The sequence below is a fragment of the Neopelma chrysocephalum genome, unplaced genomic scaffold (assembly GCF_003984885.1).
Source record: "Neopelma chrysocephalum unplaced genomic scaffold, ASM398488v2 Primary Assembly neopelma1_66, whole genome shotgun sequence".
NCBI classification, from domain to species: domain Eukaryota; kingdom Metazoa; phylum Chordata; class Aves; order Passeriformes; family Pipridae; genus Neopelma; species Neopelma chrysocephalum.
Window position 1 is genome coordinate 5,202,405 of NW_020897725.1, and position 22,085 is coordinate 5,224,489.

The 22,085-nt window shown below is 43.2% G+C and overlaps 1 protein-coding gene across 1 annotated transcript; it reads right to left on the minus strand.

Annotated features, from left to right (window-relative positions):
- Positions 1 to 1,563: 1,563 nt before the first annotated feature.
- Positions 1,564 to 21,843, minus strand: HAS2 (hyaluronan synthase 2). The gene is made up of 4 exons (XM_027684446.1): positions 21,266 to 21,843; positions 11,315 to 11,941; positions 6,695 to 6,796; positions 1,564 to 4,538 (listed from the first exon to the last, which is right to left on the minus strand). The coding sequence occupies exons 2-4, from the start codon at positions 11,939 to 11,941 to the stop codon at positions 3,606 to 3,608; spliced, it is 1,662 nt and encodes a 553-aa protein (XP_027540247.1). The 5' UTR covers positions 21,266 to 21,843; the 3' UTR covers positions 1,564 to 3,605.
- Positions 21,844 to 22,085: the final 242 nt, after the last annotated feature.

Below are 22,085 nucleotides of genomic sequence, written 5' to 3' on the forward strand. Positions count from 1 at the left end.
ATAGCATTCAGAGTTTGTGGGAATTTTTTCAGCACCATCTGTCTATCAGAGGTGGTTGAAAAAATCAGTGTTTTTAAAAAAGTCCAAAATGAATTTGATAAGATCAAATTTTTCTTTTAACATATTTTCTTCTTTTGACAGAGATGTCACAAATATATTTGCTATTAATGAAAAACAGGAATTAAGAACTGTTTTCTAGTCTAGTTTTCTGCTGAAACATTTTTTTAAACAGCCACAAACACAGTGAGGAGAGTGACATAGTCACAGGACGGGCTCAGATTTTTTGGGTACTCAGTGCCAGCTGCTGCTGAGCTGTTTGTGTCTGGGGTCAGTGCAGGGAACAGAGACGGGAATGAGCTTCCGTGTGGGTGGGAGCTGTCAGCACCTGCTTCAGAAAGGATGACAGGAGATGTAGTGTAGGACTCTAGCTGAACCTCTTGCTTAAAGCAGGGGCAGCTCTGAGGTCAGATCAGACACCTCAGTGTTATTTAGTCTAGTCTTGAAACATTCTCAGGACGGAGGCTGCATTGTCCTGGCAACCTGCTTAGATGTCTGACAGTCTTCAGGGGGAAGAAGTCCCTGTTCATACCCAGGCTGAATCTCAAACCTCAGCCTTTTCCACTCAAACTTGTTGTCTTTCATCTTCACACCAAGCAGCACTGTGAAGATCTAGAATCATACTCTAGAAAACCTCCCTACAGGTAGGTATTGGGGAGGCTTAGGGTCCTCCTGCCAAAGCCATCCCTTCTCCAGCCTAACTAGCCCAGCTCTCTCAGACCCTTCAGCTCAAACCATCACACTGCCCCTGGACCAAACTTGCCCCAATTTATCAATGATGTCCCTGTACTGGGGAAGTCAATACTGGGCACAGTATGTAGACATAGAGTAACAAGCACTGAGGGCTGAGAAGCTGTCTCTTAAGTAATTGACCTGTGATGAGCCTGTTGTGGTCTGAGAGACGCATGAGATATCACTTTGTCCCCTCTGTCCCTGTGTCAGTGGCTGCTGCCCATAACTCTCAGTGACAGAAAATATACACATGCACTTCAGCTGGGTCAGGGCAAAGGGGGATTGACAAACAGCAGTAATGAGGAGCCGGAAAAGGCCACATACTTGTCCTCCTCTGTTTCCCCAACTATGAAGGGTGGTAACCTTCAGCGGGCAGGAAGGTTGGAAAACATCACCTCTCATGTAAAGTACTTTGGCCATAAACTTCGAAGTGCTTTCCCAAAAAGAAGTTGGATTGCTGTTCCTGTTTTACAAATCAGGAAGCTGAGGAAAAAGGGAAGAAAGTGTCTTGACCGAATTGATCTAGCAGCTGCTGGCAGATGTGGGCAGAGACTCTGAGTGCTCCCCATGTACTGCACTGCCTCTCAGAGCAGGGACCAGCCCTGGTTTCCTCAGGCACACACTCCATGAGTGCTCGATGGCTTGGTACAATGGCAAATTCCCACTTGGAAATCAGGCTGGTGACATGACAACAACAGCCTTCAAACTGTGCAGATTTGTGGCTTCAAAGCACGAGTGCTGATGAGAAATACCATGAATTAGTCATGATCTTATCAAAAATATTTTATTTATGAAAGTAGCAATTATAATATACAACCTATACTGGAAGGACATTGAATAATTGCTAGAATAAATACAGGCAATTTATTCAATCTTTTTATAGAATGAGAAGATTTATTTGACGTCTGAATGTTAACCCAAGCTTTAACTTACATCATAAATAGTTAAAAGGCATAGTCAAGTTTTTTTTATTTTTACCTTTTCTTTTGCTTTTTTTTAATACTGTTCTATTTTGTAATTAACATGAATCAATTCTCCAATCATTAACATAATATTAATATGACTTTCAAGCAATCATGTACCTCAAGATAATCAGACAAATAAGGTAGTGTGTGTGCAGTTCATTCTACAGCAGAATCTATCCACGTCTGCATAAAATAGAGAAGCTGAAAACGCTTCTAAGTTCTTTAAGCATCATATGCTGATTTCTGCTTTACCACAGTGCTTTTAATACCAGAATCTAAAAAGGGTAGCTGGCTTTCTGTTACTCTTTATAGAGTATATTAAGGCTCAATGCCACATTCCTTTGGCTGGTGAAGGATTGCAGAATTTAGTCCTGAATATTATTTCTCAAAATCATGGTCCAAAATAAATGTCCAAGACTGATTATTAGGCACCAAGGAAGTGATGAATTTGCTAAGCCTCAATGTTTTCTGATTAAAAAATTGGCTTCCTTTCTAGTAGATATGCTCTAGTCAAACACAAATGATTGGGCTCAGTACTGGGGTCTGTATTACACTGGATGTCAGAGAAGTTGATGTTTGTATTTTCTCTAAACTATATGAAGGGCACTGCAGAAATTTTATAGTACACCACACACATTTTGAAAGTGTTGATAAGTTTTTCCTTCCATGTTTTTTTTTAAATAAAAAATCTGAACTATCTGCTTGGTACTAGCAGATTATTAACAACTACAACCATCAGTGAAGTCAACAGCACTTTTGGGTGCCCAATATTTTTCCAGATCAGAAGTTTTTGACTCCTCAAGTCCCATATAAAATCAGTGGGAGTCTTCCTATGGTAATGTCTTTTCCAGTGACAGAGAGGCCTGCCTTGCCTTGTGGTTTATTGTGCATGTCAGGGATATTAAGCTCTCAACAGAGAAGCAAATTTCCCTTTTACAATGTTATCTAAACAAAAACCCCAAATTGCACATATCTACCCCTTTGGCCTTTTTTATGCACAAATATGCTTGTACGCAAAACCTGACAATGTTGGGCCTTTCTTAATAAATGTCTTAAAAGAGCACATTTAAATGCTTTTTCACAGAAATAACCATTCATTAGTTGCAAAAATGCAGAGAGACCTTTTAGTTGCAAAAATGCAGAGAGACTTTTTATTTTTTCTGTTGTGAACAATATCATTTCAGCAGAAATTTGAGGTGAGAAAGTATGATTTTTTTCCCTAAATATATTTAAAAAGGCTAAAGAACAAAATGTTGGGGAGGCAGCTTTTTTTGGCAGATAGTAAAATATAAAATATGTGATTTAAAAAAAAAGTTGGCTTAAAAATACACACACACAAATAATACAATAATATAAAAATACAGCTCAGCCAATGGCCTCTTAAAATTTACCTTTGGCATTACATTTGGCAGCCTAAAACAAAAGACCCTTCCTATAAACAGAACTATAAAAAAAGAGAAGTTCATAAATTAGGTTGCAAGGGGTTGTAAGGTCCTTTTCCAAATTCTCCAAACTCCTTTCCTGTCTGTCCACACACATAAGCATGACCAGTGAGGTATATAGAACGTAACACTGTCAGGCGTATGCACAATAAAAAAGTGCATAAACATAGAAGTTCTCCCATTTTCTTGCGAACAGGTCGAAATTGTGTGGTTTGTGTCTTCCCCCCCTTGGAAAAAAAAATTGTTTGTTTTTTTTCTTACTTTGGCAGGATGAAAATGAACCCAGAGGAATATGTGTCCTATTCCCAGCAGCAGTGATCCATTTCCCTTGGCAACATATGTCTGATGCCACAGATACTACAAGGTCGTTGGGTTGCTTTACAACTCTGGGTAACTTCCCACGGAAACATCATACGTCTAGCACCATGTCGTAGTGTTGTTGCTCTTTCTTCCGCCTGCCACATTTGTTGATAAGAACCATGTACAAAGTCAAAAGCATAACCCAGTAACATGCATAGAGTATTGTGCCAATGATGAGAACTGTCTGTTTTGACTCAGTAAATGGCTTTTTTGATTCCTTGTAAATCGTGAAAATTACGCCACCTAGGAGGATTGTAAACCAAATGGAGACTGGAATGAGTCCTATAAAATTAACTACAATGGTTTTCCTTCCTGATGTGCCCCACCCTGCTTTGTTTATCGTAGCAATTGCAAACATCTTTGCTGGCAGTAAACTTGACATGTACAGCACTGAGTAGAGTGACATGAACACCATGACAATGTTGCCCCTAAGGAAGCTGGCAAAGGAAGACTTTATCAGGCCAACTAACTGAACTGTCAGCAGGAAGAGGAGGATGTTCCAGATTTTTCCCCTGTAGAAGAGCTGAATGACTGTGGCGATAAGGAAGAAAGGAAAGAATCCAGTGATTACAGCTTCATAGGTCATCCACAAATGATGCTTGTGGAACCACATTGCATTATAAAGCCACTCTCTAAAGTAGGATTTACTCCAGCGCGTCTGCTGATTCAGCCACCTGAGATACTCTATCGGTGTTTCGGTAAGGCACTTGGATCTAGCGGTGTATTTTGTTGCATAGCCCAGACTTAGCACTCTGTTAGTTAGATGCCTGTCATCTCCAAAGCTGCACTGGGAGCCCATAAATTCTTGATTGTACCAATCTTCCACAAATTCATGCAGTAAAGAGTTTCTGTACATTCCCAGAGGTCCGCTGATGCACTGTACACAGCCAAAGTAGGATTGACAGGCTCTTTCTATGTTAAATGCCATCCAGTATCGCACGCTGCTCAGAAAGGAGATCCAGGAATCATATTTGTTCAAAATCTGCAAAATAAAAAAAAATTTCATTTTAGATGAGCTCTTGAGACAGAAAATATGCAAATTGGATTGATAAGAAATGTGCAGAGACTAGAGAACCATTGGACCAAAGGTGGTAGGAACCTCACTCCTGAGTCCAGCTCATGGCAAACCCAGGAGTTACACAAACAGCTCAGCCAGGATATTGACAGGAAGGGTGAGATGAACCTTCAAAAGTATGTTCCACCAAGATGTTTTCTTTTTCTTCACACACTTCCTTTCTTCTTTTCTGTCTCGTTCTTCCCTCTCCTTTGTCCCTACTTAAAGACCTGCTGGACTCAGACATTCCTAAGAAGAGCTGGTGGAGTCCTAGACATGGCCTCCTGCTGCTCTGCTCCCCATACCCATCTTTGGGACTCACAGGAGTTCTTCCAACCTTCCTAAAGCTCTTGCACAGGAGCATGAGAAAAGCTGAGCACATGGTCTTTGCCCTAGATTTTTGGTATTGTAAGGCCCCAGAGGTTTGACCCTGGACTGTGTCCCCATATCCAACAGTAGGCCCTCTGAGGAACAACCTGTTCTGCCTCTGCAGTAGCAACCCTGTTACTTTTTCCCAAGACATAAGGTGATATTCCAGTAGAGTCTGTAGTCCTTTGGCCTCCATAAAGCTTTCAGTCTTTCTCTTCTGCACACCTCACTTGAAGCTCAGACCTACACTTAAAATACAACAGAAGCACAGTCTAGGTGTCTGAACACTCAGTGAGGGTATGAGTACCTGCAGATGTACAAGTCCATGGCTTTGCATCCAGGTTCTCAGCACACAGCTTGTGCCAGAGGATGCAGCAAGGAAGTGTGTGGCAGAGTGGCTGTGCCTGCTTTGAACCTATGTCTTCTCAGTGTGGGGATTTTCAGGGGGGCCTTCTACAACTAGAAAGCATTGCCCTGTAACTAAAAAAGAGCAGTCTTTGTTCTGAGGACCCTAATTTGTCTCAGGTGCGAAGGCTGTGGGCCAATCTTGTCTCTGTTTCAGTTTAATTCCAGAATATTTTAGAAGCAGCAGGGCTTGGAGATAGATACAAGCCTGGCTCAAATGCATTTGGTGTATGCTGGAAAATGAACTGGGGAAAAAAAAAAAGCCCAGAGCCTTCACTGTGTCACCTTTCCTCCCAGAGGACACATGTCCTTCCCACCTCTCTCTGCAGATGCTTATGAAAGTTCACTGTCACAGCTGAACCTGTGCTGCCTCCCTCCACTTGTACTCACACATGCCTGGCATCTCACATGCGTAGGGTGAGTGTGACACCTGGTTTGTAGCCAGTCTAGAACTCCAAAGTTATTCAGGTTTCTGTGTGAATCCTAATTTCTGGAGTTGAGAGCCACATGCCTGAAATACTTCTGACTACTGGGGCATTCATTAGTAAGTGCTTGCCCTTATAGATGGCCTTTCTTCTCTGTGTCACATAAAAAGCCCAACTGAGCATGGGGGACTGATCCTAAGGCCTATTGAAATATTCATACGCATTTTTCTCTATAAAGTGCAGCAGAAGGAGTTGTGTCAAAAGGAACCAACAGTCTTCTGCTGTAGCTGTCAGCCAAACTTTGCAACGCTGGAAATCCTAACAGATGTGGAGCTGGTCTGACGTAGGAGTTTTCCATTGCCCTGCCTGCCAGAGATGCAGGGGAAACCCAGCAACACACAGAGTGCATAGTACACAGCATTTCAAAATGTCTTTTATTTCTAACAATCTTGGATGACAGTAGCAATATAATAGAAGTACTTGAGATGCTGAACATGGCTTTGAGAGACCTGTTCTCAGTTCCCTGCACCCCTATAGCTTTTCTTTGGTACCTTGGGCAAGCAGTTACACCCAGAGACTCAAAGATGCCACAACAGTCCTGCAATGCCAGTGTCCTTCTTTTTACATATATGGGGCAGAATAATATTTGTTTGCTTGCTATGGGTGTTAAACCACACAGTGCTCACATACAAGAATAAGAGTTTCCATTCAATGGACAGAAAGATCAAGGTATGATAAGAGCCTCTATAATGGTATCACATATTATATATATACATACAGTATATACACATCTAGTATATTCAGTGCTATTCCAGGCAGGGAAATCAGTTGCAATGCAAATAGTTGCTGAAACTCCTCTGTTAATCTGAAAATTGTTGTACTCACCTGCACATCACCTCCAACTCCTCCAACCATTGGATCTTCTTCTAAAACCTTTACCATCTCCACTGATGAGGCTGGATCAAGCATTGTATCCGAATCACAGACCTACAAGTAAGACAAAACGAGAACAAAAGTGGGTTAAAGAAGAAAATAAAAATCATGCGAGTGGTTATAATGACTCTAAATGCATATTCTCCTGAATGCAATTAAATCTGACTTTGGAGATTGCATTGATATTTCTGTTAAAGGCCATTTGTACCAGGCAGCAAAGAGTGGTGCTGAATGAAACAGAGACCTTGTTAAGGCTGTGCCCTCCAACAATCCTCTCTTCCGTATCAGCTCTGGTTTTTTACTAACACAGTGGGCTGGCTTCGTTGAGTAAGATATGGGGCATCACAGAGTAAGACAATGTTTGTGTGTGTGCAGCAGATTCCTATTGAGCCCTAGCATAGGGTTTCCCTGCATCAGCTGCACAGTTGGAGCACCCTGGTCAAATGTTTCCCACTGCCATATGAGGGAAGGAGTGAGGAGGTAAATTCCAGACACTTGTTACAAAAAAAGAAAGAAAAAAGTCAAGTAGGAGTCTGGTAAGAAACCTAATAGTTCTTTCACTCACAGAAGACTTCAGCAATTCATGTAAGATATGTATCTTGGATTCCAGCACAAATTCATTTTTAATTTTAGATGTATAGTGTGTTATTAGTAGTGCCGTGATTTGACATTTGATATATAGAAATTATTTGCTATTTTTCTCTGGCATTCTTATAAAAAATATGTAAGACCAGAAGGAATGAGTCTCGAAGTTCAGTACTCCATGAGACCAGGGCAGAAATAGATGACACATGCAAGGCATTTCAGCTACACAAACACTCCTAGTCAACTAAATTCTGTGTACATTAGGAAATTGGCTTTCCCCTGGAGAGTAGGAGGAGGGCTCAGACAGGCTGGCCGGTCTGCGAGGCAGCTGGCATTGCTTTCATTTGCTCTGAGGAGAACAGCACGGGCTGCAGCCTGTTTCAAAAAAGTGGGTGTTTCCTTGTCGCAGTTGCTGGTGCTGAAAGCATTGCCCACATAGTGCGTGAACTCACTTCACAGATGCCCAGGACCTGGAGCAGAGACTGTCCCAGAAACCCCCCTCTGACTGGCTGAATCCTGACCTACAAATTCTCATACTGCTTCCAGTTTGTCCCCACACTGATTCCTGTGATTTCAGATGGGGTCGGCAGATGCTAAAGTCAGTAGCTCTGCATGAACAACATATTAAGACAGATTCTGCTGAGGCTTTGTATCAGGTATCTTAATTTTGGTGTTCTTCTGTGCAAACTTTCAATTCAACCCAAGTCCTCTCACTCCAGGGGAGCAGTAACCTTTGTGTCTGGTCTATAAAGGGGGAGGAGAGCATTTTGAGGCTCTGCTATAGACTAGGCTCAAGAGGAGAGGTTACCCAGAATAGTTGGGCTGCATAGCTTGGGATGCAGCTGGGAGTCTGCCAACATGTTCCCCTCCATGCTCACTCAGAGGGGGCCAAGAGGATAAGGGTGATGAAAGCTCTCATATTTCCATCAGAAGAAAAGCCACAAGCATCTCCAGCTTGCACTAACTCGATGCATCCATCTCCTCTCCTCAAAGGACTCATCCCAAGGAGCACCTTTGTAACCTGGCCAAGGTGTGCCTCCAGCTTTAGTGGAAAGCTGTCGTCAGTGGCAATGCTTGGTGATAGAAAGGGAGCAAAACAATTCTACTGAAGAGGAGAAAGGATGCCTGTATTTCACCAGGGGCTTCCTGGAAAGACCTGTTGCTGAGTGTTTTGCACAGGTAATCTGTAGTTTGCTGAATTCCCAGGGTGCTCAGGTAGCTTTAGGCATCCCATTTCTTGTTACCATGAGTGGTGGGCTGGGATCAGCTCCCTCCCCAGCCCCTCTGCTTCCCCTCCAGCACCTGTCACTTGAGCAGCCAGCACCCCATCAGATGCATTTCTCTATAGCAGAAAGGTCTGCCCATGAGAACCCTCACTAATATGAAATGAGGAGAACACTGGATATTTACAAGTTACCATTACATGTCCTGGGCATGCCAGCACAGTGGATATGTCTGGGGTTCTGGGACAAACCTAACAAGCCATTATTTTTCATCTGGATGAGGTTTTTGCATGTGAAAAGAGGACACTCCCAAATACAGACACTTAGGAACCCAAATAAAACACACTGAGGTCTGCCCAGCCAGGGGTGGCCCAGGACAGCCCAAGAGGCAATTTGCCATCTTTCCACATAAGGGCTGAGTGACCTAAAAATTACTTCCTTGGGTCACAGAGTTGCATGAAAGGGATGGTTGACCTTAAGCGAGCTGTTCAGATACTTTCTGTAGCCAGTGACAGCTTATCCAAGCTGCTTTGAGAAGTTCAGACTGTGCTGGACTGTCCACACAGGTACCTCCATCAAGCCAAGATGAATTGGGGCTGGCTGCCCCAACCAGCTCTGCACCAATGACACCTGCCAATTTAACTCCTCCACTGATTACTTGCAACTGCTAACCTCCTCCAGGATGGAAACAAGCCTTCACAGCAGTTTCAGGTACTTAATGAGACACCACAAATGGCAACAGCTTGTTATCTGCACTGATCTGACAGCTTATGGTTGCCTGTCCATAACCCCAAGGTGTCTTTTAAAAACCGTACAATTTCAAGGCCTACAATTTCAGGGAGGGCAGTGGTGCTGAATGGTCCAATTTTTTAAGTGCTTGATCATTGATGCAGATTGCTTAGCCTTTAATATGTTGGGCCTGTTTAAAGTAATTTACCCTGGGTCTCCCCAAAGAACCATTTAAAATATCTCAACCTTCATTCATTCATAAAACAAAGCCACATTTTAGCTACATTGCTTCATGACAGTGTAGTCTCCAGAGCCACCAAGGTGCTGCATTTCTATTACAGATGTAACTGTAGATGTGACTGTGGCATTAGTCATTACTGCAGACTTTGCTCAGAGCACCATTGCAGTCCCTGACTAATTCATTAGGACTTCTGAGCCCGGTCAGGAGCTGACCAGAAATATCTCTTCCATTTTCTCAGTTTATGCTATGACTGTTGAAATAGAAACATTTTTTCCAGGTTCCCTGAAAAATGTAAGACCTGGACTGAGGGAGGAAACTTGCAATGAATCAGCTTCCTCTCTGCCTTCTTTCTCTGCAATCTGGTATTTCTGTGTGAAGTGATTATAAACCCATGCTAATAGAGAAAATCAGCATTTTTATCCCATCGTAGTTCCTTACAGCACAGAATCAAAGTGCAGACAATGGAGAATTTAGGGTCACTGTTTTCAGAGAATAAATTAGTTTCAGTCTGAGAAGTGGTAGGGGACGGGGTTTAAATCTTCGCCTTACTCTCACAGCTCCAATAACAGAGCGGTTCCTGGCATTCTTCAGTTCCTGCCCCTCCTGTGCATGGAAGACTTGCTGCTCTCAGCCCAGCTACTGGCAGGCTCTCCACATCCCTTGGACACTGTGCACGTGGATGCTGTGCTGTGCAGAGCATGTACACACCCACACAAGGCTGGGCACAGACCCCAGAAACACATATGGCTCAGCCATGCAGCTGCCCTGAGCCAGCAGAGAGCATCTCACGGGGAGCTGTTGCTCCACCAGAGGAGACTGCTGGATGCTCTGAGTTTGGGAGAAGGTGGGAAGAACTGAGGGTAGTTCATTAGGAAGATCATCTCATATTCAGTGGTATTAGTCGAATGAGCCTTGTTGGCCTTGAATGATAAGGAAGGGACCTTAGTGTCCAGCTAGAGATCCTGACCCCACCCACTTTCCTCCATATACATGACCTCTTCCCCTTCCCACAATCAGCAGAGCTGTTTGCAGGAGTGAGAAGTGCTCCCATGTAAGTAAGGCAAAAGCACAGACAATCTTTCAGGGGATCCAAGGCAGCTGGAAAGAAATGTGCCTCTGCTGCTTTGAAAACAGGGAGAGAGGACCCAGCCTAATTCATTTTTAAGTGAATAGTGTTGTAAGAGCTTTAAAGGCCAAGTTGCGGTGAGTGAGGTAATGCAGCTGTAAGGGATGAAGCAAAAGCTCCTTCAGGCTTTAGCTGGAGAAATCTTTCTTTCAAATCTGCACATTGACCCTTTTACTGAATACTCCACATAGCCTTTGACATCTTTAAAATATCCTCATATTTTTTACAGATTCCACCACTGCTCTGAGATATTCCCTAGTGCCATCAAATACCTGTCTGCCTGCTCACATGGGGCCACTAACAACCTCACAAAATAAAGCCTTACCCAAGATCTTAAACTACAGGAGCATAGACGGGGTTTTCAGGAGGCCACTGGCTTTGTGTGAATCAAAATCATTTGGATGAGGGGGCAGTACTGAAAGCTGGGGGAGGATTTCAGATTTCTCCAGTAGCTGGTGCACAGATTTAACATAGTCACAGATAGACAGGCCATTTTAAAAGCTAGCAAAATACCCTTTTAACGGTCAAGCTGTTTCCAAATAGACTGAAAGGAGCACTGTGTTCATCAGGGACTAGGATGGCCTCTAACATGCTGCACAAAATATACAAAAGCTGCTTTCTTTCAGAGTGTGTTTGAATTGGCACTGACCTGATGCTCTAATACCTACCTGTACATAATCCACGCTTCTCCCCAGTGCTTTGAATGCTGTGTACATTACTTCTCTTTTTCCACCCCATTTCTGCATGATGCAAACACTTTTGTTGGACAGGACCAGCTGAGATACGTGTTGCATGCTTTCTCTGTGAGACTCTTCCGTCTCACCTGGACCTTTGTCGTGGAAGTTATTACTCCAGACATAAGTGGCACATGTGTCCCTACCCATGATTTCAGTGAAAATGTCCATCATGTAAACGTCATCTTCTGAGTTCCCATCAATGACCATAACAACTTTAATTCCAGGGTAGGTCAATCTTTTCACAGAAAGTAAACATTTTCTTAAGTAGTCAGGATCCTCTTGATAGGCAGCAATACAAAGGGCAACTGTTTTGTTCAGCTTGATTGGAGTCTCTAGCGACCGTTTCATTTTCCTGTGCTCTAGGTAGGCAAACAGGCTTTGGATGATGAGATGTGATGCCAAGATAGCACCATAGAGTCCAAAGGAGAAGTAGTAGTTGTCTGTTTGGATGAACTGGTAGCCTACAATGTAAGCAGCGGTGATTCCCAGCAGGAGGGACACCCCAAAGAGTGTGGTTCCAAGTATTCTCAGGATACATATAAACCTCTCACAATACATCTGCAAAGAAGTAGGGAAATCGTTAGCAGAGCCACCACTTGCTGATGTGAGATCTCATAAGCGGTTCACGTGGCTACAACACAGATCTCAGCGTCAACAGATACACCCTGAGCTCCTGGCTCACAGACTTACGGCATCACCTTGCTCAACTTAACATCTCTTTGCAGTATTTTCTGCATGTAAAGCATGACCCAAATACACTTAGTGTAGCAGAGATGTTTGCTATTTGTAATGTTCTCACAGAAGTTGCTGTCTGTGTCAGGATCTTATTTTGGCAGCCTGGGCTTGCTGGATGAGACGCTCTGTCGTATTTCCCTGAGGAGGTTAGAGAAGGGCTCTTGGGCCACCACTCGCTTCATACAATCACAGGCGAGTGGAACAGCTGAATGTCTGGGCAGCCCCTCCTCATCCCCCATCCATGTCATGACTGCATCCCACCCTGAATTGTTTCGGTCGCTTAGTTATGTTTGCAAAAATATTGGAAAGACATTCTTAAAACAGATGTCCGAATGTATTTATAATTTTTTAAACAGATGTCTGACTATATTTATAATTTATATTTATATAATCAGACATCTGCTTTAAAAGGTCTTCTCAATACCATTGCAAAAATATATTATTTATACATTCGTGTACATAGATATATGCACACGTGAGCATGTGTGTATAGGGGCTAAAGCTTGACTTAGATTAAGTCTGTGGCAAAAATACTCATAAATTTAACAGAGCCAAGACTCCACCCTGGACTCAGAAATTCCTTAGGACATCAGTTGATTCTGACCACTTCTACATACTTAGGTTACCTGCCTGTAAAATCTTCTAACCTAAGCTCTGGGCCATGGCTGGCATGGAGGGTGCTCTGGTATTCTCGAGACAAACAGCCTAGACAGGCAGACAGGTAGACTATATTGCTACCTAACTGCTTTCTGTTGACAATCACATTAACAATTTTATGCTTTCTCAGAATTACAGGAAGTTAATGACAATGTTTTCTGTCACTGCATGCATTTAATGTGAAGGACATAAAACAGATAATGTCTGTTTAAGGCTAACCCAGCAAGTGTGTTGCAAGTCAATAAAGCTCATGCTTGAATATTTTGCTGAATTAGATCCTCTCAGAGTAATGGACTTAATATTTGTGTTTTCTTGCTATTATTCATGTTTTCCCTGCTGCTATCATCTTGCTCGTTTGCTGATCATATTTGTTTCACCATCTGTTGGCCAAAGCTGAAGTTGGAACAGGACTTCCTTACATCATATATGTTTTTAACTCTTCCTTGAAAAATTACTACCAAGCTACAGCAACATAGCTGTCATCAATTATATATGTCTGACAAGTTACAAGCTTGGAAAAAAAAAGTCAACACAAACTTACCAAATCAAAATAAAACTAGATGAGCACGAAGTCGGAGGTTACAAAGACTTTGTTTTTTTTCCTCTGGCTATTTAGGGTCTTAAATTTCAAGACAGAAGGAAGCCTCTTAAATGTATATTTGGAGCCAGTGTTAAAGAAATCGGACCCCATCTTTATGACTTCCTTGAATACTTATGGCTGGGCTCTGACAGGTGCTGTAATCATCCACCAGGAAAAGGGACCATCCCTGCTCTGGTCTGTCTGAAAATTTTTCACAGTGGGGGTCATAAAGAAGCCTAATAAATGATATGCTTACCTCCACTGGTATATATGAATTAAAACCCAGTGTCCAAATTAGACTTGCTTTAGAAAAGAGATTAAGTAATGGATCCCCTTCTAGGTTATCTTAAAGTCAAATAGCTTGTGTGTTTACTAATTCCTCAAGCATGCAAAATGTCACAAACATCAAGGTAAATGTCTCATTAATGGTGTAGCTGTACTCTGCTTTCCCTTTTGGGGTTTATCACTTCTTTTCTCTTGCCAGAAATAGAACATTTGTATTAGTGAGTAGAGGCCAGAGTCTGCTTACATTAACAATTATATGGCTGAAATAAATGGACCACTTTGATGGGTAGAAGTCACAGGATTTAGATTAAGATCTGGAGTGGTTACATTTGACTGCCTATATACTGTACTAGGCATCTTTTATACTTTGTTATTGCTTTTCTCTACCTATGAAGTGCTTCTGCAAAAAAAGGAAAAAAAATAATTCTCTGATCTTGTCATTACAGCCCAGCTTCCCTCTGTTGCAAACCTCCAGTCTTTTAAAATCAAGAAATGGATTTCTGGTGCTAATAAAACAGCATTTTTTTCTATCCTTTCACTGTCATCCTTAGGAAAATAAATGGTGTTTTTTTCTAAATTCCTGGCTTTCATCAAAGAAACTTTGCTCTTTGTATGTGCAATTGAGGTTTTTATGTATAGTCTTTAAACTGACTGAATCTCAAGGAACTCTGGAAAAAGTTGCTCAATATTCTCAAGCTTTAACACGTGAGCTATTGATAGCTTGCCCAGCAGAAATGATTTTTATCAACTTGAACATGCCCAAGCAATGGCAAATAAGCCAAAAACTCTCCACCCTTCTCCAGTAATTGAGCCAAAAGTAAAAGGAAATGATGCTTGTACAAGTCTGGGACCAAAAATGAACTGCTGAGTCAAATACTAACACCAAGGGTAGGGAGCAGCTTCATTAGAGATTTTTAGGTCAGACAGTGCTGTTATGAGCATCTAGCCTGGACTAACACAGTGAAATATAATAATTCTATTTTGCAATTTGGGCACCTAAATCCTTTATACACACCTTCCCCTAACGCCACGGTTAAAACCCAGTACAAGCTTTACGCAGCCTCCAGCAAACAGACTCCAGGTTTGTATAAACAAGATGACTGTATGTATAAAGGCTTCAAAGTCTGCTATTGAGCAATTTGTGGTCATGATATTGCAGCTGTTTACTTTCGTGGATGGAGCTGAGCAGTGCTCACCAGCACATCTAGTAGAAATGAAATGTGAAAGTCATATGCTAAATCCTAATGCTGTGTAGGCTGTTGCTGATTCACTCACACATCTTGATTCACTAAGAGGTCCCAAGTATATATGTGCCTTGTAGTGACTGTACAGGAGGAGGCAATGTGCCTTTCTTTGGATGCTTTTATGGAAAAGCATGGCCAAGAAATGAACTCTTGCATGTACTCAGCATCAGAGCCCACCTAGTGAACTCTTTGGCATTGTGTCTCTTTTGGCACCCTGACAAAGCCACAAAAAGAGGATTTTCTTGTCCAACCTATGATAAAGGAGAACTTACTCTACATTAATATCAAGAACTGGCATGACTAAAACTTGTAGTCTTCTAACATCATTTTCAGAAAAAAAATCACGTTAACAAATGAGAGATACCTACCCTCTACATATAATGATGGGGGTATTAACTGCAGCACTAGAGATCACACTCCTTTCTCAGACTGAATAATGCCTTAGATCTCAAATTAGAAGAACATAGCAAAATATGCTTCAGTTCTCTCTATTCTGAAAAATATTTAGGCTAGTAGTTAACTGTAGTTATGGTCCATAGACCTAACTTTAATAAGATCTAGACACCTAATTGAAATTCAGCAGGTTCATATGTCCTGCTTTGGACTGGGTCTTTCCTCAGCAAAGAATGCTGGTGACTTCTGTGGTAAAATACCAATCCAAAATCATGTAGCACAGTCTGTCCATATGGTTATTAATCAGCTTTCATGGATCCCTGACAGTAACAGGAACTGAAGACAGCAGAAGTCAAGAGGCATAGAGAAAAAAAGAAAAGCATATTTTTTTACTAATACATCAAGGAGGTAACAAACAGATAGGGTCAAATACATATCCAGAAAACGTATGTGCATTGGTGTCTGAAGACATCAATATTAACTGCAGTTTCTTCACTTATTTTAAAGGAAGCAAGCAGGTGGTACCTGGCATCTGCTGATACAGGACATGGAACCAGTGACTGATGGGAGATCAAACTGAAATTAGGTTTGCTTATAACACATGGGGATGCAGCTCACTACATCACCTCTGTCAGAAATCGCCTTTCATGCACAACACTCAAACATTATCAGGCATTGGAACAACCTACCCAGAGAGGTGGTGGATTCACCATCCCTGGAGGTTTTTAAAAAGAGATTGGACGTGGCCCTTAGTGCCATGATATAGTAATTGGAGTTGGATCAGGGATTGGACTTGATGATCTTAGAGGTCTCTTCCAACCCTACCTATTCTATGATTCTATGATTCTATGATTGCCCTGTAGTACTTCTGGATAGTTTTCCCCAGAAGATTAAAAAGCAAGAGAGGGAGACAGAAAGTTTGTACATGATGTGTAATGATTTGGAAGGTTGTTTGAAAGAATTAGGACTTATTAATTCCAAACATTTGAAAACATTTTTAAAAATCGCAGCCATAAGCTGCAAAAGTCAATATCTATCCAGGAGAAAACAGTAAAAGTTCAATCACAAACATGTTCATTTTTTGCCTGTATTGGATTTGACTGAGATGGAGTTAATTTTTCCCATAGCAGTCCTCATAGTGCTATGCTTAGCATTTATAGCTAGGAAGGTGTTGAGAACACACCAGTGTTTTGGCTACTGCTGAGCAGTCCTCTCACAGCATCCAGGCTGTCTCTCCAATGTTTCCCCTGCACCAGTTTACTAGGGGTGGGCAAGATCCTGGGAGGTGACATAACAAGGACAGCTGACCCAAACTGACCAAAGGTTATTCCACACCACATGACATCTGCTCAGATATAAAAGCTAAAAGGAGGAGGAGGCGGAGGAATTAATTATGACATTTTTTTTCCAGAGCAACTGCTACATGTACTGAAGCCCTCCTTCCAGGGAAGTGGCTGAACATCACCTGCTGACAAGAAATAGAGAATAAATGTTTTGTTTTCCTTTACTTTCTACACAGCCTTTGCTTTATTAAGCTGCCTTGATCTCAACCTACCTGGTGATCTTCCATCTTATTTTCTCTACCCACATCCTGCTGAGGAGCGGAGGGATAGAGCAGCTGGGAGGGCACTATGCAGCCAGCCAAGGTCCACCCACCACAGTCCCCTTTACCTATAAAGGTTCAAAAGATCTGTGCCTCTCTCTAGACATCTAGGGCTATGGTCACATCAGCAAATAGTCTAATATTACAGAAATAGATCTGCAACAAGGAAGAATTGGTACTAAGGGCCCAACTCCGTCCTCCATACATTTTCATGTTTTACTCTGAACTAAGTATACTCAGACTCCATGGATTAAAAACCTGAGAAGTGTCCCCCAGGGGTGTAGCTTGCAATTAGTTCATTCAAGAGGAATCCAGCTTGGGTGCCCAGTGACTGCTTTGCAATAGAAACTCAAGCAATTTAGTTGGAGGTAGTGCACCTGTAGCATTGGCTTCAATAGCACACTCTTGATTCAAAATAAATTGATAATACAAATCAACTTTACACACAAGATCTGCAGGTCAGATTTGTCTGCAACCATTGTTGAAATCAGAAGTGCTGAGCACAGATAACCTTTGAAAATGTCTCATTTTTACGTGCCTGTATCAAAGGTGAACTCTTGAATATGTACTGAACCCTAATGCTGAGGCTTTGGATTCAGCAAAACACATAAGCATGCCATTAAAGATAAGTGTACACTTAGGTATTTTTGCAGAAGAGGGAAATCAGTGGATAATATATCTTGCAGTTCTGTAGTAAAGGCATAAAAAAAAAATCTTTCTCTGTGAAGATGCTATTTCCGGGACACTCAAGATAAAAATGTATCTATATGTTTGAGAAATTTATTATAGAGATTAACCTCCCTTATGAAGGTTGTTAGATGGGTCAGTGTTAACCACTGCATTTTTTAGGTTAGGGAATCTAAGAGCTGATCAGGACCCAGATAATTTGGATTTGGTTCCTAGTGTTGTTATTCACCTGCGGGATAACCTTAGGTAAGTGAATTCACCTCACTGTTTCAGCTTCCTCACCTGTAAAATGGGAATCATGATCATACAGGAAGTATTTGGAGGTCTACAAAACCCTTCATAAGGCTTAGGTTACTGATATTTTTGCAATGTGACTCTTTCTGGGGTGATATGGGATCCACCAGTTCTCTAGTTACCCAACACACCACTTCCTATTTTCCTTGCCTATATTCACCTGAAAGTATACTCAGTAGGGATTTGTCTGCAAAAAAATGCAACTCTCATCCAGCAGGATGCCTGAGATCAATGAGGTTGACCCCATAAAACCCAACACACGTGGTGGCTATAAGTGCATACAGCTACCAAGGGCTATTTTGCACACAACCAAAGGAAGAATGCCAATTTTATAAGCCTTAAAACCCCCCTCCGTAAGTATGAGAATAATAGCATTGGCTTCATCAGAGCAGCTGCTTCAATTACACAAGTGTGTGTGTTTGTGTGTGTGTGCACGCATGCACATGCTGTATCTGGCCCCCCCCACACACACACTCAGTGTGTGTACACGGTGTTGAAGACTTACAATTCTTCAGCCAATATTTAGATTCATTATTAGCCTTATTTTGATGGCAAATTAAATAATTTATCCTTGGAGTACAAATTATTCCAGGTACACGTTAATTACTAGCACAAAGTAGCTGTCCAGACTCCCTCTTCTATTCTACAGCCTGCAGAGAGGAAACTGGAGAGTTATGCTCCATCTGTACATATTTATTACAGCACAGTTACCATATCTGGTCCTTTTGGTTATTTATCGCTTCCAGATTTTGTTATGCTATTGATCTTCTGGAAAGGGCTCACATTAGACTAAAATTAACTCTGGGGTTCAGTTTAAAGTAAAGAACAGGATTACTAATGATGGCAAAGTGTATCTGTATTCACAGGCTTTGGTCAGCAAATCAAGAATCTCCTGTCTGATCAATGTATGTTTCCCACTAAATTGCCTAAATTTAGTCTCTTACAGGTTTGAGTAACCAATATGGAATGAATTTTACAGCTGCTGGTTGGATTTGAGTGTAATGTAGACAGTGATACACTAGTTGTTTAGCAAAAAAAAAAAAAAAGAAAAGAAAAGCAAACCAACAACAACTCCTCGCAGACAAATGCTCTAAGAAATAAATAAAGGAGTAAATCATACTGGTACTCAGATATTTTGGATTGTGGTTAAACAAAAACCTAGCTCAGAAATACTTTCTGGTTGCCAGTTATTAAGTCCATGGATGCACAAACTTGACTATTTCATTACTTAATCCAGCAAATAAGTATTTATTTGGTGTACACAGCTTAATATCTTGCAATTAGGTTATAAAGCACAAGTCATACCTTGTTTGACTTAGTCAAGTCCCACTACACTGAATGGAGGACTACTTTGCTGCTTTATACACTAATCTTGAATAGCAACACCTTGAAGCAAATGTCCTTTCATGCCACAAATAGTTTTTTGCTAGTTAACTTGCATGGAAAACTCTACTGAAAGCAGTAGAGTTGCTCTTCCTACTGGGAAAACCTTTCCTCAGGTTTTTCTCTGCTTGCATGAGAGGTAAGAAAGATTTACTACCCTGAAATGAAATCCTGGCTTTATTGACACCAGAGACAAAACTCCTCTAGCCTAGGGGTTGCTTAATTTTGCACAGTTTTTCAGGGAAAGAGAACATATTTCACTGCCATCACCCTCAGATGAAGTAACCTAACCAATCCCCAAAAGAACCACTGAGGCATCCATGTGACACGCAATGTGTGCTTTTGAAAAAGTGCATGGGTTCCGATGGAAAAATGATCCTTAAGGAAGGAGACTATGAAGCTGAGTGAAACATAGAGGAGCAGCTGAGCCCTGGGAGATGTGGGATCACTGCAGCCCTGAAGAATCACAGAACTGCTGGGGTTGGAAGGGATCTCTGGCAATCATCCAGTCCAACCCCCCTACCAAGGCAGGGTCACCCAGTGCAGGTGACACAGGAACACATCCAGGTGGGTTTTGAACGTCTCCAGAGAGAAACAGTCCACGACCTCCCTGGGCAGCCTGTTCTAGTGCCCTGCCACTCTCAATGGAAAGTTCTTCCTCATGTGGAGGTGAAGCTTCTTGTGTTTTAGTTTATGGCCATTGCTCCTAATCCTTTCACTGGGCACCACCGAAAATAGTCTTGCACCATCCTCTTGGCACTCAACTTGGAGATATTTATATGCATTGATGAGATCCCCCCTCAGTTTTCCCTCCTCTAGACTAAGACAACGCCCATCAGGAGTGTTGTACTACATTGAGGTCCTCTCGGGGGAAGGGAAATGGGGTAAATTCTCTCTCAAGGTCCATTTCACCCTTCTGCCAGCATTACTATGGAGTGTGGCGAGGTGAGTTACGGCCGTGTCCGAGAGACACGAACGGACGCTCGGACAGGTGCCGGGCAGGGCTCTTCGGGACAGAGGGACGCGGTTTTCAGGCGGGAGGGGCCCGGGGGCCGCGCAGTTCCCGCGGGCGGTGCCGCGCGCTCGGCGGGGCCGCTCCGAGGGGGATCCCCGGCCCCGCCGCCAGCGGGGGCGGTGCTGCTGCGTCACGGCGGGGGCGGGGCCGGGGATCCCCCGCGCCGCCACGTCACGGGGGGCGGCCCCGCTCCGCCCGGGATGGGGGGGCTGTGCCGGGGCGGCGGGACCCGACGGGGCCGTTCCAGGTTGCGCTGGCGCTGCGTTCGCCCCCCGCGAAGTGCGACCCTCCCTCGGCCGGCCCCGCCGCCAGCGCGGATCTGGCCGGTGGGCGCCCCGCCGGGGCGGGGCCGGGGCGGGCGTGCGGCGCTGGAAGCCCGCGAGCAGCCCCCGCCCCCCGCATCCCGCCTTCCCCGAACCTCCTGAGCTCGGGAAACCGCCCTCCGCCCTCGGCGCGGCGCCCCAGCGGCTCGGGAGCGCTGGTTTCCCCGCTCCGGGGCGGGACGCCCGCCCCACTCCAGCCCCACGCCCGCCGCCTCGCCTCCCTCCCTCAGTCCCATCCCTCCCGCCGTTCCTGTCGCGTCCTCCGCCCGGCTCTGAATGCACAGCCAGGGAACGGCCGGAGAGAACCCCACCTGGGCTCTCAGCTGGTCTCGCCTTCCCCTCTGGGCTCAGCGGAGCAGCTGCCTAACCTGCTCTAGATTTTAATTTTAGGATCTTTTGTGAGGTTTTGTTTTTGGTGGCTTCCCCCCCCCCCACGATCTTGGCGCTCAGCAATGTCTTAAACGGATTACACGGAGGAGGGGTTGAAGCTGAAAACCTCATTCATCCTCACGACGGTCCTATTCATTGCTGAAATAGGTGTAGCGTAGGAGCCGGTAAGATCCTCCCCCAGCCCCACTCGTATTCTGGGGATCTGTTTCAGCTTTCCTCCCTTGAATAGTGGGGATGGGAGGAGGGGGTCTTCTGCTTTTGAGCTGACAGAAGCGTAATCATAAATCACCTACCTTGTTTGTCCTTCTGTCCTTTGGTCATAGAGGGGCTCCAGCCAACTGTGTGGTCTCACGTACCGTTGCTCCCGCTGAATAGTTTCCAAGTTTGAGGTAAAAAAAATCAAATCGCACTTTTCACGGACTTATTGAGACGCTCAGAAATAAAAAAAATAATTAAAAACGAAAATAATAAAAAAAGTCGTTTAAGGCTATTCAGTCCTACTCATTTTCTCCCACGTGTTTTCACAATTACCACGTATTTGTCTTTCTCTGCTTCAGTTTCTAGCTGCAAGTTGTGGGATTTTTTCCTCAAATAATAGTAATAATAATAATAATAATAATAATAATAAAAAAAGTTAGAAGTAATAAATTAGGAGTTAGTTTCTCGTGGTCGAAGCTGAAGATCTTATTTCAAACCCGGCTAGCCAGGAGCCTGGAGAAGTTGCAAGGCAGCGTCTGAAAGTTTGAGATGTACAGCATCAGATAAAGTCTCTTTGGTGATACCTTGCTGCCCGAGTAACTGTTTCAATGAGGTTTCTCAGCAGCAGCAGCAGCAAACGGGTAATATTTTCCAGACGTCTTTTTCTTTCCTGCTGCTGCTGCTGCTTTTCTGCCTCTTCCACGTTATGGGGTCTTTTAACAAGTGAGACTTGAGTTGTTTTAATAGGCGGAGGATGGGAAGAAGGAGGGGAGGGAACTCCTGTAAGGAGAAAAAAAAAAGCAACCAACCCTGCCCATTGAAATGATCTCAGCCAAGGACCAGTTCAGCGTCAGAAATTTAATTAGCTACTTGCAAATTTTGCAGAGAAATGCAATACACATATGTTGCCACCAA